Source organism: Podarcis filfolensis (assembly GCF_964270895.1).
Source record: "Podarcis filfolensis genome assembly, chromosome: 13".
Lineage (NCBI taxonomy): Eukaryota > Metazoa > Chordata > Lepidosauria > Squamata > Lacertidae > Podarcis > Podarcis filfolensis.
In genome coordinates this window covers 12,688,020-12,706,492 of record NC_139615.1, presented here as the reverse complement: position 1 = coordinate 12,706,492, position 18,473 = coordinate 12,688,020, and the positions used below count along the sequence as shown (strand labels likewise).

At 43.1% G+C, this 18,473-nt stretch overlaps 3 protein-coding genes across 10 annotated transcripts; all 3 read left to right on the top strand.

Annotated features, from left to right (window-relative positions):
• The first annotated feature begins 147 nt into the window (after positions 1 to 147).
• LOC310747172 (olfactory receptor 4M1-like) lies at positions 148 to 1,391 on the top strand. The gene is made up of 2 exons (XM_083581529.1): positions 148 to 916; positions 1,098 to 1,391. Exons 1-2 carry the CDS (start codon positions 172 to 174, stop codon positions 1,121 to 1,123), a joined length of 771 nt encoding a protein of 256 aa, XP_083437655.1. The 5' UTR covers positions 148 to 171; the 3' UTR covers positions 1,124 to 1,391.
• On the top strand, positions 1,092 to 18,169 carry LOC310747137 (olfactory receptor 4Q2-like). Of its 2 annotated transcripts, none has more exons than XM_083581487.1 (3): positions 1,092 to 1,212; positions 9,293 to 10,236; positions 18,113 to 18,169. In XM_083581487.1, the coding sequence occupies exons 2-3, from the start codon at positions 9,298 to 9,300 to the stop codon at positions 18,122 to 18,124; spliced, it is 951 nt and encodes a 316-aa protein (XP_083437613.1). In that variant the 5' UTR covers positions 1,092 to 1,212; positions 9,293 to 9,297; the 3' UTR covers positions 18,125 to 18,169. The 2 variants fall into 2 exon arrangements, with proteins under 2 accessions (XP_083437613.1, XP_083437614.1); XM_083581488.1 differs by lacking the exon at positions 1,092 to 1,212 and adding an exon at positions 7,294 to 7,355.
• LOC310747131 (olfactory receptor 4Q2-like) lies at positions 1,127 to 18,124 on the top strand (the record flags this gene model as incomplete). Of its 7 annotated transcripts, none has more annotated exons than XM_083581477.1 (3): positions 7,219 to 7,351; positions 12,316 to 12,411; positions 17,169 to 18,124. In XM_083581477.1, the coding sequence occupies exons 2-3, from the start codon at positions 12,390 to 12,392 to the stop codon at positions 18,122 to 18,124; spliced, it is 978 nt and encodes a 325-aa protein (XP_083437603.1). In that variant the 5' UTR covers positions 7,219 to 7,351; positions 12,316 to 12,389. The 7 variants fall into 7 exon arrangements, with proteins under 7 accessions (XP_083437606.1, XP_083437603.1, XP_083437607.1 ...); XM_083581483.1 differs by having other exon boundaries at positions 7,307 to 7,355; positions 17,280 to 18,124; XM_083581478.1 differs by having other exon boundaries at positions 7,310 to 7,355.
• Positions 18,170 to 18,473: the final 304 nt, after the last annotated feature.

Sequence of the window (18,473 nt, the reverse complement as noted above, 5' to 3'; positions counted from 1 at the left end):
TTTTGTTGTTGTTGTTGTTGTTGTTTGTTTGTTTGTTTGACATCTGATAGGAGAGCATTCCATAAGGTGGGCGCCACTACTGAGAAGGCCCTCTGCATTGTTCCCTGTAACTTCACTTCTGTAACTTCACTTTCCTATCTAGGTGCAGATCACTCAAACTTCACTTGAGGTATGGAGGACACCACAGCAGTGGCCAAACTTAGGTTGCTGAAGTCTACCCACTTGGAGGGTCTGAGGAACAGCACCCAAGTGACTGAGTTCATCCTGACAGGACTGTCACATGAACGTGGAGTCCAACTTTTCCTCTTTGCCCTGTTCCTCACTTTCTACATGATTGTCCTGCCAAGCAATGTGCTGATCATCATCACCATCCGGAGTGACCCTCATCTCAGCTCACCCATGTATTTCCTATTGGCCAACTTGGCATTCCTGGACATCTGGTATTCTTCCATCACTGCCCCCAAGATGCTAGTTGATTTCTTGGCTGAGCGCAAGATCATTTCTTTCTGGGGCTGCATTGCTCAGCTTTTCTTCCTCCACTTTGTGGGTGCCTCTGAGATGTTCCTGCTCACAGTCATGGCCTATGACCGCTATGTTGCCATCTGCCGTCCCTTACACTACTCCACTATGATGGGCCGGCGCTTGTGCATCCTACTGGTGATAGCCTCTTGGGCTGGGGGCTTTGTCCACTCTCTCATCCAAGTTGTGCTGATCCTCCGCCTTCCATTCTGTGGACCCAATGAATTGGACAATTACTTCTGTGACATCACCCAGGTTCTGAGGATCACCTGTGCTAACTCCTTTGCTGAGGAGATGGTAATGATATTCAGCAGTGGCCTCATCTCTGTGGTCTGCTTTGTGGCCCTCTTGGTTTCCTACATCTTCTTGCTCACCATGCTGAAGAAGAACACCACTGGTGAGTCAGCCAGCAAGGCTCTCTCCACTTGCTATTCGCACATCACCATAGTCATTTTCATGTTTACCCCTGCCATCTACATCTATGCACGACCCTTTGATGAATATGCTCCTGACAAGGTGGTCTCTGTCTTCCACACAATAATCTTTCCGCTCCTAAACCCCATTATTTATACCCTCAGGAACAAGGAGATCACCACAGCTATGAAGAAGGTGGTCCACAGATACCTCCTGTGCAAGGAAACATGAGATCAATAGAATGGTAGTCATCCTGGGGTCTTCCTTGCATGACCAAGGGTGAGAAGATATGGTCAGTTTTAATATGGAAACATCATTAGGAAACACAATTTCTCCACAATTTTCCAGTGGCTTCTTTTGCTTATGATTGATCGCCCCAACCCCTTTCTGCCTCTACACATTCACACTCTTACATGATTAAATTGAAATACATCCATATAAAATATTCTATTCAATTACCTCTTGAATAGTCATTTCTTGACTTCATCAGCTTACGCTCAAATTATAGGAAAATTCTAACTGAAAATGGCATATATATTTTTTGCATTAAAGCTGCTTGTGTAAATTCCAACTAAATTCTAGTGTGCTCTATAACAGAATAAATTTATTTCAGAGACTCCTGTGAAATAAAATTTTAGAAGCAGTCCTTAAAAAAAATCTAACAAATTATCAGTTGCCTTTCAACAAGTACATGGGATAAAATGCCTGTAAGTAAATTATATTAAAGGTGTACATGCTGGTTAAGTGAACTATTAATAAGCTCTCTCTGTTGTTCTACTGAGCTCAGTTTCATGGAGTAAGCTTATTTTTTTAAATGGTGCTAACGTACTTCAGCAGTGTGAAATGAAGAAATCTTTTCAATGCCAGAATACAAAACCCTGCTGTGAAATAATAAAAACTGAGTTGTGTACATTACCTGAGTCCTGCCGGAGAGTTTACATAATGAAAATAAGATACCACAGACATTACACATTATGCCTGGAGAATGTACAAAATGGTCCGACACATGAACATCCCTCAAAGTCTGTTAGAGAGTATGCCTAATGTCTGGAGAATGTATAAGATGTAGCTGAGATATGCATGTCCCCCAATATGTATGGGAGAGGAGTACACACAATTTCCCATTCATGAACAGATTACTGTATTTTTCGCCCCATAGGACGCACCGCCCCATAGGACGCACCTAAATTTTTTTTGGGGGGGGAATAAAGAAAAAAAAATTATTCCCCCCCCCCGGCGCGGGGCTGGCGCGGGGGAAGCCCGAGCTTCCCCCGACCCCAGCCCCCAGAACAGGCTGCTGCCTACAAGCCTTGTGAGCCTGGCGGGACCACCCGCCGGGCGCGCAAGGCTTGCTGACACTTGCCTGCAGCACAGGGTGTCCTCCGGAGGGCACCCTGTGCTCCAGGCTGCAGGCTGCCGCCCGCAAGCCTTGCGCGCCCGGGGGGAGTTCCCGCAGGCGTGCAAGGCTTGCGGACACCTGCGCGAAGCACGGGGCGTCCTCCGGACTCCTGCGGGGCTCGCAAGGCTTGCGGATAGCTTCCTGAAGCCTGGAGAGCGAGAGGGGTCGGTGCGCACCGACGCCTCTCACTCTCCAGGCTTCAGCGAAAGCCTGCATTCGCCCCATAGGACGCAGACACATTTCCCCTTCATTTTTGGAGGGGAAAAAGTGCGTCCTATAGGGCAAAACATGCAGTATGTGCATATCTTCCATGTGTTGTACAATGACTGGTAGAGGGACTTCCGGGTTGGTGCCACTGTTTAATGGCGGATTCCCTCCGAGCTCCGGAGGGAATCGGCTCCGTAGCGTCTGGGTCTGGCCGCTGCGGCGAAGCGGGGACCCTTAAAATCACAGGCGCGGATGCCTGTGAACACAGAGACTCGGCGGGCACCATTTGCGCCCCCCCAATCCGCGACGGAGCCTTTTTAAAGGCTTCGGAACGGAGGCAGGGTAAGGCGTGGTGCTGAGAGTACTCCCTCGTCTACGGAGTGAAGCCGCAAGCCATTGACAGAGAGCGCCAACTTCTTCTAAGAGTGATTGGATCCTAAAACATCAACCCGTGAGTAATACGGAGATTGGAACTTTAAAAAACTTCTTATTTTGGATTTGGAACGAGCGGGAAGGGGCTAAAAAGGAAGTCCACCCCCCCCCTCTTTGTAAACAACTTAAAGCAAAGGACTGGGCAGCTAAGGTCGAGAGAATCTGTTTCTTGTTTTTTTTTAACTAAAGATCCTGACCTCACGGTTTGGACATTATAAGAGGATATTCTGGAGGATAAAAAGAATTTTGGGAGCTGAAACTACACCCCCCCCTAGACCCGGGAACGTCCGATGAGAAAGCCTGTTGCATGGAAGATTTTGACAGCTGTCAAGTGAGCTGCTAGTCAGCTAGTTGTCAGCTGGAAAAAGAGAACATTGTTTCTGCTGTTTTTGCTGGTTTATTCGGGATAACTTGTTGAAAATAAGGTTGATACAAAATAACTGGACTTTTGGTTTTTGAGCTGAAAGGAAGATCAAGGAATTAAATCCCCCTAGAGGGGTAACAAGGATACTACATTACAAAAATGGCTGGAGTGTCTAAATTCCAAGCAGAATTGGACAGAGCACTGGTTCTCTTGGGAAACTTACAAGATGAGTACGATGCTTTGTCTACAGAGGTAGCGCTATTACACTGGACAGTAAACAACAGCTTGGAGTCTGATAAGGATTTGAAACAGGAAGCCTATTCAACTGAACAAATAAATGAAACCGAAAGCGTAGACACGATGGAGCAATATGTTCTTTTTGAAGAAAACGAAGGAGGAGATGGAGGTTTGCAGGAGTCAAAGGAGAGCTACAATATGAGGCCTGACATGATGATAAAAAAGGACAATAAAAACTGGATGCGGAAAGCCTGGTTTGATTGGGAATTTGGAAAATGGAGAGATCCTCTTTTGAGGAGATCTGAAGACCTGAGGATTATAAATTTGTTGAAGGTGGAAGCTGGAGCTGTGGGGACATTTGGATTAGAAAGAAATTTGAAACAAGAGTTGGAATACCCCATAGGCTTTGCTTTTGCTTTTAAGTATGGAGGACTGGCTAGAAGCAACACCGATTCTGTTGGGCCGGAGCCCCTCCGAGACCTGGGGCTTAACATCAAGGTCTATCAAAGAGACCGGCAGAAAGGAACTGAGAGAGACATAAGGGCCTCGGACCTGAGATCTCCAGGCTAAATAAATAATATAAAGACTGATGGATATTGGTTGGGGACTGGAACCGGGAGAAGGGTGGGTGGAGGTTGGGAATCCAAAGGGTACATAAGGATAATTTGCATTGCTTTGTTTTTTATATTTTGTTAGTGGTAAGGAAATTGGGTAAACCGTGGAAGGGAAATTTTGGTCGACCTTAGGAAAAAGGTTCAAGAATAAATTAATGAGGTATAAGTATTGATGTGTAATTTTAATAAGGTGAAATTGGTTTTTTTTTCTTTTTTTTTTTAAACTAAGTGAGAATAAGGCTGTTAAAAATAAATGGAGGAAATGGAAAAAAGAAGTAAAGTAAAATAACAGTATGTTAGAATAAATGTTTAAGTTAAGGTGAAGAAATAAGTTAAGGACTTGCTGAATTGACAATTTAAATTGGAATACAAGAAGGGGAGGTGTGAGGAGGTCTGAGAAACAAGGTTGAGGAAAATAAGTATCAGAAACTGTATGTGTTTTTTCTATTTTTTTTGTTTAGTTTCGAATATTTTGTTTATTTTTTTTTGTTTTTGTTTGTTGTGTGTTTTTTGAAAATACCAATAAATATTTAAATAAAAAAAAAAAATACAATGACTGGTAGTTGTACACAAATATACATTATTTCTCAATAAAAGGTAAAGATAAAGGACCCCTAGACAGTTAAGTCCAGTCAAAGGTGACTATGGGGTTGTGGCGCTGATCTCGCTTTCAGGCTGAAGGAGCCGGTGTTTGTCCACAGAAAGCTTTCCAGGTCATGTGGCCAGCATGACTAAATTGCTATTGGCACAATGGGACACTGTGATGGAAACCAGAGCAGCACATGGAAACACCGTTTACCTTCTCGCCACAGCGGTACCTATTTATCGACTTGCACTGGCATGCTTTCGAACTGCTAGGTTGGCAGGAGCTGGGACAGAGCAACGGGAGCTCACTCCATTGTGGGGATTCGAACCGCTGACCATTCAATCGGCAAGCCCAAGAGGCTCAGTGGTGTAGACCACAGCGCCACCCGTGTCCCGTGTTGCTCAATATACATTACCATTAACTTATATATTGTGGAAGTAGAAGCACCTCTGGATTCAGTCCATAAAAGTGCAATAACACCCATTTTTCTACATGACAGTGATCTGCGTCAAGTTGTTCATGGCATAACAAAGTGCCAGAACAATCTTCTCTTCTTTGTCTGCGGCTTACCTCATAAACCCTCACCACTGTTTAATTCAGAAGGTGGAATTAGCAGCTCAGCACATGCAACTCCACTAAGTTTCCTTCCTCCCCACTTAGAAGCTTAAAGTGCACTGCGTTCTGCAAGCAAATAAATGTTCTTATATGTCTAATCATGCACATCGAGTTATCCCATGGTGTTCATTTTATTCCTTCTATGCATCACTCTCACACAAAAAAATCTTCATAAGGCCTAGAAGCTCCCACCACTTTAAAATCACACTGATTTTCACTAAGCTGTAAAATGGGACCGGTTTTTGTGGTTCGAGGACCCGACCCCCGCTTGGTGGAATAAAGACACGTGGACACAGAATATAAGGTTAATGGGCAAGAAAAGGCCACAACTTTATTGATTACAGCAAGTGAGAAGGTATTGGCTTAGACATTGGACCACGAAAGATTTCACTCCACCCACTCGAAGAGAGGTGAGTCTGCAGAGGGGTTAGCCACCTGTAGAGGAAGCCTTTTGATGCTAATACAACTATAAGCTCTCCCCTGATGTCACTGAGGGTCGTGCCATGGCCCCCCGCCACACAGGCATCGGACAGGATTCACGACCGCCGGATTCCTTTAACGGAATACCCAAATTTGAAGGGGTAGGCAATGGCCACACCTTGCCCTTCCACACACCAACAACACATCCCAATACCTAACCGCCACCCGAGCTCAAGAGGCTCGCCGCCAATACCCTCACAGCTGTAACCAATCCCTAATACTGCTGACGATGTTACCTAGCCAAATGTCGTTTCCCCGATCTGAAAGATGAACCCGTGAGCAAATGGGCTGAATGGCTGGCGTGGCTGCGTCTTGAGCAGCAAACCATGCCCCCACCAAGCCGCCTGATTGGGTGCTCAACCGGGGGCATGGCGCGCCAGCCATGTGGATGGGGCAGGGGGCGTAACACCCCCTGCGTGATGCAGGAATCGTCTCCCGCCCACAACACCTCCCCTCCGGAAGGAGGAGAGGCCTTTTCACTAAGCATAAACCTCTTCACAGGGTTGTTGTGATGATAAAATTGGGCAGGGCAGGGTGGGGGGAGAACCACATAAGCTTTCCTAAGGTCCTTCGAGGAATGGCAGGATCAAAGTTAAATAAATAAATAAATAAATAAATAACCATCCCTGGCAGGGATAGGCAGACATCAACCTATATTTCAACACTTCTAATGAAGAGTCCACTACCTTCTAAGGAAAGCTGCTCCACTGTTGCACAGCTCATACCATCAGAGAAGCATCACCCCCACCTTTTAATTGGAATTCCTTGGTTTGGATCCTACTCTCCTGAGCAGCAGAAAACAAATTTCCTCCAACTCGGGGGCAGGGGGAGCTCTAATTTGTGGGTTGTTCTTGGCCTGCCAGGGGGTCCAATAGGGTTTTATCCTGTAGCTGAACCCAAGTTAAAGATTTGTTCTCTGTTTCCCCCTGTCTTTCCTTCTCTAGCCTCCCTTCCTTTGTTTTTCTTGAATCAAGTTTTAGTCTGTAAAACTTGGAGGCAGAGGCCTATTCGCTTTTATGATGTGAATCACTGTGTACACTGCTGATGAAACAAAACAATTGCTTTAACATTTGTGAAACAAGGAGGCTAATCCACTGCACAAATCTACTCCGCTGGGTTTAGTGAGTTCAGATCAAATCTAAACGGGGCATGAGGATGAATTTGCTGTGCTTTGCAGATGGTGGCAAGTTCTCAAAGTTTGTTTCCTTTGTCTCACTGGGGACACCAGAGCCAGATGTCAGAGTGGTAACTTTGGAAACAAACTCCCTTTGTAACAAGGATCATCCAGCTCTTTAATGCCCATAGCACCAGTTTACCGTGCCAAGATCTAAAGGGATAAATCAAGCATCCTCTTCATTGTTCTCATTTTCCATCTGGCATGGAGAGTTCAAAGTCATCAAGCAAAACCGGAATGCTGCTTCTGAGACTGAGATTGGATCAGCTGTGGAAAGAAGTTCTCTGTACAATCTTCAAGTGACCTCAGAGTGAGTGAGTAAGGGGCAAGTGAGATGGATGGGGCTGATGGGGTATTTCAGATTCAAATTTGCTAAAAAAATATTACCCCCCTTCAGACACGAGCTGAGTTGCAAAGAAGGTTTAGAATCTATATTTTAATTCAGACCTTATCAATGTTATGCCTTCCACATGCTGCTGGATTAAAGGCAGCCCTCTTTAGTGAAGCTTTTAATATTTGATAAATTATTGTATTTTATTATTTTGCTGGAATCCACCCAGAGTAGCTGGGGAAACCCAGCCAGATGGGTGGGGTATAAATAAATTGTTATTATTATTATTATTATTATTATTATTATTATTACCTCCATCATCGCTGACCATGTGTTGGCTGGGTTGGCTGGAGTTGATTAACATCTTGACAACATTCCATTGGCTATATCTATTCAAATTCTCTACCGTAGGATATGGGAGTGATAGATGATTTTGAGTTCAGAGAGATCAGGCAGAGATTCTGTGGATTGTGACCATTCCTCAATTCTGTCAATTGTCTGCTGATTGCTGTAAGCACAAAATGCTTTGCTCCTCCGTTTTCACCTTCACCTCATGCTTGCCTCACATTTTCTACAACCTCTCTTGCACACAAACCACTGCATGTATCTCTTGTATCTTCCCCCTCCCAAAGACTTCAACATCTAAGCACTGTTTTCACATTCTGCCCAACTCCCATGCTGTATACCTTTCTATGCCAGTGCTTTCATATTCAACCTCATTCCCATTCCTCCTATTCACTCTGGGGTTTTTTTTTTGGGGGGGGGGCGTTGGCAACCGCCTTTCCACTTCCATTTTCAGCTTCACTCTTTTTTTAAATCTCTCCGCCCTTCTCCTTTCTCTTCTTAGTTCTCCCTTTCTGTGTGATCACCATCATTTCCATACCTTCTCCTGTTCTGCAGCCCCCTTTTTGTATACAACCCATACTGATATATGTTGCTCATCTTTAATATGAGAATCTTAAGAGCAAGCTGTCACTTTGCTTATTCAGATAGAGAATCTCAAGTTCAGTTGATGGATGTTGTGCACATATGGATGTTTAAAATATCCTTTCTAAACTACCACATTGAATCTAGAACCTTATGTTAAAGACAACAAATGGTACCAGGAGTGATGGTAGTAGATACAATGGAATATTAGAGGGCCTTGTATCCTTTATCTTTCCCACATGAGGCAACTGAGAAATGGAAGAGGGAAAAGTTTAAAACATCAATTTTCACTCTTCTTCATTGGAAATTCATTGGAATAGATGATTCTCTGAGTCCCAGCTCTACAGTTCTATGATTCTTTGATTCTATAACAGCAGATGTTTGCGCAAAGCAGTGGTGAAGAGACACAGAACAGAAAATAGCAGTTTTAAATGATGGAAATGGTCTGAGCAAAGTGGGAAGAAAGGGACACAGAAGAAAAAGACAGTTTTCAGCAGCAGCAGCAGCAGCAACAGAGGTTTGAGTAAATAAGGGATAAAGTGATGTGGAATAAAGTGGTGGTTTTAAACAGTGCTTTTCTTCTAGAAAGAAAGGTGTCAGAACTGCATAACCTTGAGGACCCCCAGAAAAAATCCCTGGCTTTTCAACATGATATATTCTATTCAAACATCTTCCAGAAAAAGCTATGCAGAAAATCAGTTCTGGAATAAATGTTTCATGCATAGAGAAGTGAATCAAAATTACCCCCTTCACTTAGAAGCAAATGGAAGCTAGTCATGTTCATTCATTTCAATTGGTTTACTCTGAAAGGGAAAATCATTGGGTTTAGCTTTGGTTTACTTACTTGTTCCCTGTCCCCTCTCTCAAGGAATCTATTTTATGATGTTTTAGCAATTTTATAGCACACTAAGACAATTTCTTCAATGAGGGGCATCTTAGAAAATATTTTTGAATGAATGAATAAAAAAATCTGTTTGTTTTCCCCTTTTACAGGCTAAATGGGGCACCTTAAAGAAAACCACACAAGAATAAATGAATTCCTTTTGATGGCCATATCCCCCACATGGGAGTCCCAATCCATCCTCTTTGTGGTCTTCCTCCTGGTTTACTCATCTACCATAGTAGGAAATAGTCTTATCATGCTGACAGTGACTTCTGACCTTCGACTGCAAACACCTATGTACTTCCTGCTGGGGAACCTCTCCTTCGTGGACCTTTGCTACTCCACAGTCACAACCCCTAAAATTCTAGTGGACCTTTTGTCCAAGAAGAAGAGCATCTCCTTTGATGCCTGCATGGCCCAGCTCTTTTTCCTCCATTTTGTGGGTGCTACCGAGATGTTCCTTCTCACCATCATGGCCTATGACCGGTATGTGGCTATTTGCAAGCCTCTGCACTATCCCAATATCATGAACAGGCAGCTTTGTAGCTGGCTGGTGGCAGCCTCTTGGACTGGGGGCTTCATCCACTCCACAGTCCAGTTAGTTCTCACTATAGGGCTTCCCTATTGTGGGCCCAACCAACTGGACAACTTCTTCTGTGATGTCCCACCGGTTATCAAGCTGGCCTGCACTGATACCTACGTCACTGAACTCCTCATAGTCTCCAACAGTGGCCTCATCTCAATCAGCTGCTTTGTCATCTTGGTTGCTTCCTATGCCACCATCCTGGTGAGGATCCGCTCCCCTGAGGGACGGCGCAAAGCCCTCAATGTCTGTGCCTCTCACCTAATGGTGGTGACATTGTTCTTTGGTCCTTGCATCTTTATCTACGGTGGGCCCTTATCCACTATCTCAGTAGACAAGCTGACCCCTGTCCTGTACAATATCAATATCATTACTCCCATGCTGAATCCATTGATCTACACTCTGAGAAACAAAGATGTTAAGTCAGCCATAAGGAAGCTGACAGGGAAGGAAACAATTTCTGATGGGAAGGTAGACATGTGATTCCCTGGATTATTGCTTATAGAGACCTTCACAGCAGCATAGTTGGGTGTAGCATGTAATTGGAGAGTGTTGAAAGCAACCATTTTTGATAAAAATTGGACTGATCTTTTAAAAATGTGCTTTGGCACATTTGAAATATGAATTAAGTACCCATCATATTCTTTTTTAATGCTGAGGAGTTAGTAAGAAATCTAATTAACAAGAACAATAAGAACCTACAGGCTTAATCAGCAAGTCCTTTATCAGTAAGGAGGCTTCATTTTTAAAAACCAATATTATGGCACTGTGGTTTTCATTTCTTATGCAAAAGCCCTGCTAGCTTCTGGTCAAATCCCTATTATTACTGCCTGACTGTGATGTAGATATCATTGGCAATCAAATAAAAAAGAGGTTAAATGCATGTGAATATAACCTGTAATTAAATAAACTTAGTATGTGTATTAAACAAAAATATCAGTTTTTGATATATAACATTCAATAAACCTGATAGTGTGATATTTTAAGTTGTAGAACTGGGAACACTCTTGAGTCCAAAAACATATTTCATTGACACTACCAAAGTAATTATTTCTAAACAACCACCCTACTCCAATTATTTTGGGGACATGACATGCATGGTCTTTAACCCTTTCTCCCCACACTATGGTTCTGATCTAGATTGCCTATTCTGAACATGGAAGGGGAAACTAGCTGCCCAACAACAGAACAGTCCCAATCCTGCTGGCTCTCCTCCCCCTCTGACACCCCGCTTGAGGAGAGTCCTGCACATTGCCGAACAACAGGCCAAACCGGTCTAGAGGAGGAGCCCCCCCCCCAACACAGCCTTTGTCTGCTTGGGACGAATCCAGAGTGAGAGGCTAGAGGGGGAAGATCAGGGCTAGTGATCAATTTCAGCAACATCTCAGCTGGATTAAGAGAAACCAGAGGACTCTACTGTGTTGTTATTTTCTGTTAATAAAAAGCTGATTGCATTTCATGTCTACCATGTGTCCCTGCACTGTGATCAACGTGGGCTCTGGCTAACCGAGCAGACTCAGATAGGATAGATGAAACAGAGTGGGTTAGTGTTGGCATTAGGAATAGTCTGTGGCCAAACAATTTTCTCTTTACCTAAAGAAAGGGTTAAGATCTGGAGGGGCTGGAAGTGTTCTGTGGGTGGAGTAAAACAATAGCCAGTCCTAGGAAGCATTTCTCTGTCCACTTGAATGTCTTCAGTGAAGACTTATTAAACATCACTGTTAAGCTACAACCTGTTATATAAACATATAAAGTTCCTGTTTTGTTATAGGTGCCTTTAGTTCCCCTTCACCTATTTATACCATCTTGCTTCTGGTAAATAAAAGACTCTACTAAAATTGGTTTAGACCAGAACCTCTGCTATGGGAAGAGTACAGGCAGCCGGTCTCATTTCACCACTTAAGGCAAAACAGGAATGAAGAAGACGAAGAAGAAGAAGAAGAAGAAGAAGAAGAAGAAGAAGAAGAATAATTTGGATTTGATATCCCGCTTTATCACTACCCGAAGGAGTCTCAAAGCGGCTAACATTCTCCTTTCCCTTCCTCCCCCACAACAAACACTCTGTGAGGTGAGTGGGGCTGAGAGACTTCAAAGAAGTGTGACTAGCCCAAGGTCACCCAGCAGCTGCATGTGGAGGAGCGGAGACGCGAACCCGGTTCACCAAATTACGAGACTACCTCTCTTAACCACTACACCACACCACTCTGTAGGCAGAGTCTTGGTCTATTCAATACTGCAAAGCACCGTGAACACTGGTGTTGCAACACTGTGGATTGCTTTCAGATTTATAAAGCAAGAAGGTGGTTGCAATGTACAAATCCATTCTAATGGACTTGCTAAGTGAAGATTAAAGGTAAACTGGGTTGAGGAGGAATTTCCTTTGCAAGTTCTCAAAGTTTACTGCCCTTCTCTCAGTGGGAATACCAGAGCAGTAACTTTGGAAAGAAACTCCCTTTGCAGCCACACTCACCAGCTCCTTAATGCCTGCACATATGTGCCAAGACTCAAAGAGATAATTAAATAAGACTCTTCATTGTTCCCATTTGCCAGCTTTCAAAGTCATTGAGTGACACCGCAAGGCCACTTCTCACTTCACACTCCAAGATTTGATTAGCTGTGAAGAGATGTTCCCTGTGCAACCTCAGAGTGAGTAAGGAAGAGAGTGCAAGTGAGACACACAGGGCTGATGGGGTAGACCTGATATAAATTTGCTAACCAATTTCCCTCCTTCAGACACAGACTAGCTTGCAAAAAAGGGGTTAGAACTTGTCTTGTAATTCACAGCTAGCTAATGTGTTCTCCAGATGTTTCTGGACCACAGCTACCATTATCCTTGAGCATGTTGGCTGGGACTGATCGGAGCTAGGGTTGAATAAACCCTGGGCAGCATCCAATTGACAGCCCTGTTCTAATTCTCTGTTATAGGATTAGTGATGATAGATGCTTTGGGGTTGAGAGATTTTAGGGGGAGATTTTGAATTTTGTGATTATTCCATAATTCTCTCAATTGTCTTGTGATGCTTGTCAAACAGAGAAGCAGGGCAAAGTGAGGCAATCACTTGAGGTGGCACATGGTGGTTTCATTTCAAAGTTGCTCTGGGTCACATTTCGGGGGGGGGAGCCAAATAATAAAGGATAATGGTGGTGGTGGTGATAATGCTGGGGATGGGTGGAGAGCAACCCTCTGGCTGCTTCATCTCACACACCACATCCAGTCCCCAAGATTGTTGAGGCAGACACAGTTGAATCAAACTGAGACAATAAGTCCTCATGTGAAGCAGAAGACAATTAGAAAGAAGGGTCTGTGATTCTCCTATTTTCTTCTCTCTGGGATTGGGTTTATTTCTCTTTCTGCAAGTATGTGTATTTCAAAAGTCTGCCCAGCCTCTTGAACCAGGTTGCCTGGGTCTGGTTCCTGTTGGAGGGAGATCTCTGGAAGCTTATTGGCATTTTGTAATATGTGTGTTTATTTGCAAAAATACAAGCTGAGCATAGGTGCTGGAATAGCTTAAACACCCTAATAGACTGTCAAGGACCACTGCACCCTCCAACATCAGGTTCGCGGGGAGCAATCCAGTACCCCCAAAACCCTGTTAACCCCCGAGTCCCAAATTCATCTCTTGCCTTCTCTCTGTGTATGTTTTTCCCCTCCAACTGCAGTTTCTCCTCTTAGGTAGGCATCTCAATTGCACAATTCTTAGCTAGGGTGGGGAGCAGAGCTTCTGGGCACTTGCAGAAGACCTGTTTATTGAGCAGTCAGTCCAATTCATTTGTAATTTGGTTAGGCAACATTGCATCAAGGAAGTGTTGCCACATACTTCCCTCTGCATTTTTCTTATCAGAAAAAAGTTAAATATTTGGGGGGAAGCATGTCTAGAGTGCAAGATTTCCCAAACAACTGTAAATGTACAATCTGAATTGGCCATAAAGTAACTGAATCCTACCTGAAGATGATGACACCCTGAAAGGGCCCAGAAAGAGATCTTAATCTTAGATATTGCTTGGACCACACAAAAAGCCAGCTATTGATAACAATCTCCCAATCACATTATTAAAGGAGACATTTGACAGTTGTCAGGACTAATAAGGTATTATGTGGCAGTTTTATTGGTTTCATTAGCACTCTCTTATCCCCATCCCCTACCCCCAATGTACAATATGGATAGAATTTTAAAATGTCCTGATGCAGAACTACCTGGGTTCTCAAAATGCAAGGTATAATTTTATGACATAAAGTTTGCATTCCAGTGCACACTTTTCTAGGACTGTGGTGTTAATCATGTTTGCTAGACAAAAAAATTTTTTTCCTTCCAGTAGCACCTTAAAGACCAACTAAGTTAGTTCTTGGTATGAGCTTTCGTGTGCATGCACACTTCTTCAGATACCATATTCTTCAGATATTCTTCTTCAGAGGTATCTGAAGAAGTGTGCATGCACACGAAAGCTCATACCAAGAACTAACTTAGTTGGTCTTTAAGGTGCTACTGGAAGGAAAAAAAATTTTTTGTTTTGACTATGGCAGACCAACACGGCTACCTATCTGTAACTGGAACTATGTTTGCTAGAGTTACTGAAGATATCTTAAAAACTGCTTCATTAGGAGAGTGCTAAATGATACCCACTGCCATCATGAGTGATCATTAGAAGAGTTTTCTGTGTAAGGAACTGAATACAGTGGTACCTCAGGTTAAGAACTTAATTTGTTCTGGAGGTCCGTTCTTAAGCTGAAACAGTTCTTAACCTGAGGTACCACTTTAGCTAATGGGGCCTCCTGCTGCTGCTGCGCCGCCACCACACAATTTCTGTTCTCATCCTGAAACAAAGTTCTTAACCCGAGGTGCTATTTCTGGGTTAGCAGAGTCTGTAACCTGAAGCGTCTGTAACCCGAGGTACACTGTATGCTGTGAAAATTTAGTGAAGAAGGCATCCCACTACTAATTGTGTTAGCCTATCTATAAGGGTGCTTAGAACAAGCAGTGTCTTGGCTCTTATTGATGCTTCTATTGGTTTTATGGTATTAATTAGACTATATACCACCTTACGATATTGCGTATGAAAATGCTGTTTATGAATATGTAAATAAAGAAAACAGAACTTGTTACCCTTATCCTGTTTAAAGCCCTGAGTAGTTCCAGGGATGTAGTGCTTAACTGGATCTAGTTTCTATTGGAAGTTACTAGAGGTTTATTGGCATTTTGTAAAACTTGACTTTGTAGTTCCCTAGCCAATTGTGGAGGGGCAGACCTTGGTAATCTTTCATAATAAGAGGCCTTTATGAGGCCACATTTGACACCCCCAAATGTATATTATTATTTTGCATCCCCTCAAACTGATATAGAAATGTAGTGAACTGGATGCTGCAAAAATGGGAAATTGCTAAAATGAAATTGACAGTTTTACCAATTCCTACACCTTGTATATTCTGTATACACCTTGACATTCTGGAGACCAGATACATAAAATGATTGAATGGACAGACAGAGAGATATTACCCTGTATACCTAAAATGTTGTTGCTATTGACATTCAACCTGTGAAAGTTGGCAGTCCCAGGCAATTGCTGTTAGTGTCCAAAAGCTTACACCAGTAAATGACTCCAGTCACCTATACAGTATGTGTAGCGTGTATGGCAGAAGAGTGGGGAAATAAAAGTCTTCAGATATTGATGAATTGTATCTGGAAATTCAAATGTTCACATGATTTTGAACTTTGGGCCTGATATTGGACTTTTTGAACTGTAGGGATAATGAGTGTCAATTGGCAATTATGCTTAAAAACCACCTAGAAGCCCCATCATGGGTCAAAGAAACCAGGCAGGAGTCAGGGATGGCAGGACTAACAAGGCCCTATAATGTATCTATTATGGTTTTGCCAGGAAAGGAACAGCTTGGCCACAGTCGTGCAAGCCTTGGCAACTTCTAGAATGCATTATTGCATGGGTAGGCAAACTAAGGCCCGGGGGCCGGATCCAGCCCAATCACCTTCTAAAGCTGGCCTGCGGATGGTCTGGGAATCAGCGTGTTTTTGCATAAGTAGAATGTGTCCTTTTATTTAAAATGCATCTCTGGGTTATTTGTGGGGCATAGGAATTCATTCATTATCCCCCCCCCAAATATAGTCCAGTCCCCCACAAGGTCTGAGGGAGAGTGGACCGGCCCCCTGCTGGAAAAGTTTGCTGACCCCTGCATTATTGCAATGCACTCTATGTAAGGCTACACTTGAAACTGCAGCTAGTGCAGAATGCTGCATCCCAGCATTTGGCCAGAGCACCTCCTTATTAACATACTACAATGGTGCTGAATGTTGTGCACTGTCTGTCGTTCTATTACTAGGCCAGAATATTACTGAGCTAACCAGGCATTATGTCAGCTCCCCATCAGACACCCAGAAGAAGAAGAAGAAGAAGAAGAAGAAGAAGAAGAAGAAGAAGAAGAGCAGCTCTGAACAACTGCAAAGCATAGTTCGATCCTTGCTTACATTCTATCAGTGATGGTTTTTCTGTAGACACTAGTCGTTCTTATCTGCTATACAACAACAATTCATTTAGGAATCTGCCTTAGTCGGTAACTAAAGTCATCAAAAGCAGGGGGGAAGGATCACTTTAGCAGTATTTATAAGGATGGGGCAAAATGTTACCAGCCTGAAGATGGTGAAGAAGAGGAGGTTGCGGCCCAAAATAAGAAGGTGTTTTGGACAGTTTGTTTTAAGTATGAACACTGAGCACATTCTACCCTGATTTAAGTTGCGTATATGCCATCCAGATTCTAGGTCCAACTACACACTTTAAAAAGTCCCTTGGAGGTAACAGTATTATTGTTAGTGAATAAAGTGCTTAAACAACCTGGATCCAGGTTACTCAAAGGACCAAATTTTCCCTAGTGTACAGGTTGGATCAGTATAATCACTTGGCCAAGCCTTCCTGACTGTTCCACAGTTATCTCCTGTTGATTTATTTTCTGTACCAACTGAAAGTTTTTATGGTAGTGGCTACTTGTCCATCTCTTGATAATATTTTTAGCTTCACCAAGTACTTTTAGAGAATTGATTAGATTCAGTCTTGATAATCTGATCCATGTTTTGTGATGTAGAGTTGAATTCAATGGTAGTCCTATTCAGGGGAGAGCCAATGAAAATGATGGGCCATTCATTTGAATGGCTCTACTCTAAGTAGGAATAACATTGGAGACAGCATTTATTTATTTATTTATTTATTTATTTATTTATTTGGTTGGTTGGTTGGTTGGTTGGTTATAGCTGGCTATTCCCCCCCCCCCCAGCAGCCAATTTTATAAGGTTTTCTTATTTTATTTTGCACCCCCATGATCTGCTTTAATGAATTGGCCACTTATCAAAATTCTTATTAAATAATTAAATAATTAAAAATGCTTCTTTCCACTTTTGCAGGCAAAATGGATCACCTGAAAGGAAACTACACCAGAGTCAATGAATTCCTCTTTGTGGCCCTTTCTCCAACATGGCAGTCCCAAGCCACCCTCTTTGTGTTCTTCCTGCTAGTCTATGCAGCCACCCTAGTAGGAAACAGCCTGATCATGCTGACAGTGACCTCAGACCCTCGACTGAGAACACCCATGTACTTTCTGCTTGGGAACCTCTCATTTCTAGACCTTTGCTACTCCCATGTCACAACCCCTAAGATGTTGGTGGACTTTTTGTCTGAGAAGAAGAGCATCTCCTTTGATGCCTGCATGGCCCAGCTCTTTTTCCTCCATCTCTTGGCCGCTGCTGAGATGTTCCTCCTCACTGTCATGGCCTATGACAGGTATGTGGCCATTTGCAAGCCTCTGCACTATCCCAATATCATGAATAGGGAGCTCTGTAGCTGGCTGGTGGCAGCCTCTTGGACTGGGGGCTTCATCCACTCCATGGTTCAATTACTCCTCACTATAGGCCTTCCCTACTGTGGACCCAACCAACTGAACAACTTCTTCTGTGATGTCCCACCGGTCATCAAGCTGGCCTGCACTGACACCTACATCACTGAGCTTCTCATAGTCTCCAACAGTGGCCTCATTTCAGCCAGCTGCTTTGTCCTTTTGGTGATCTCCTATGCAACCATCCTGGTGAGGATCCGCTCTCCTGAGGGACGACGCAAAGCCCTCAATGTCTGTGCCTCCCATCTAATTGTGGTGACATTGTTCTTTGGACCCTGCATCTTTATCTACACTGAGCCTTTATCTGCTATCACAGTAGACAAGCTGACCCATGTTCTTTACAATATCAATCTCATCACCCCTATGCTAAATCCGTTAATCTACACTCTGAGAAACAAAGATGTGAAGTCAGCAATAAGGAAGCTGACAGGGAAGGAAACGATTTCTGATGGGAAGGTAGAGACGTGATTCTAAAGACCTTCACAGAATATCCTCCAAAGAAACTATCTAAACAGCCATGCTTTTGCTTTTATGGAGAAGGGTGGATGACAAATTTAAATAATGACAACAGCAACAACATACAAATGTAACCAGCAAATGCTTAATCAACAATGACACTTCGTTTTAAAACTGATATTATGGCACTTTGGTTTTCTTTTCCTATGCAGAAGCTTGAGATTGAATCACAGTTATTACTCCCTGACAATGATGAAAACAGCCTATGCAATCAAGTAAATAAAGAGATCAAGCACATGAAAATATAACATGAAAGCAAATAAATTGAGTATGCATATTTAATCAAAATATCAATGTTCAA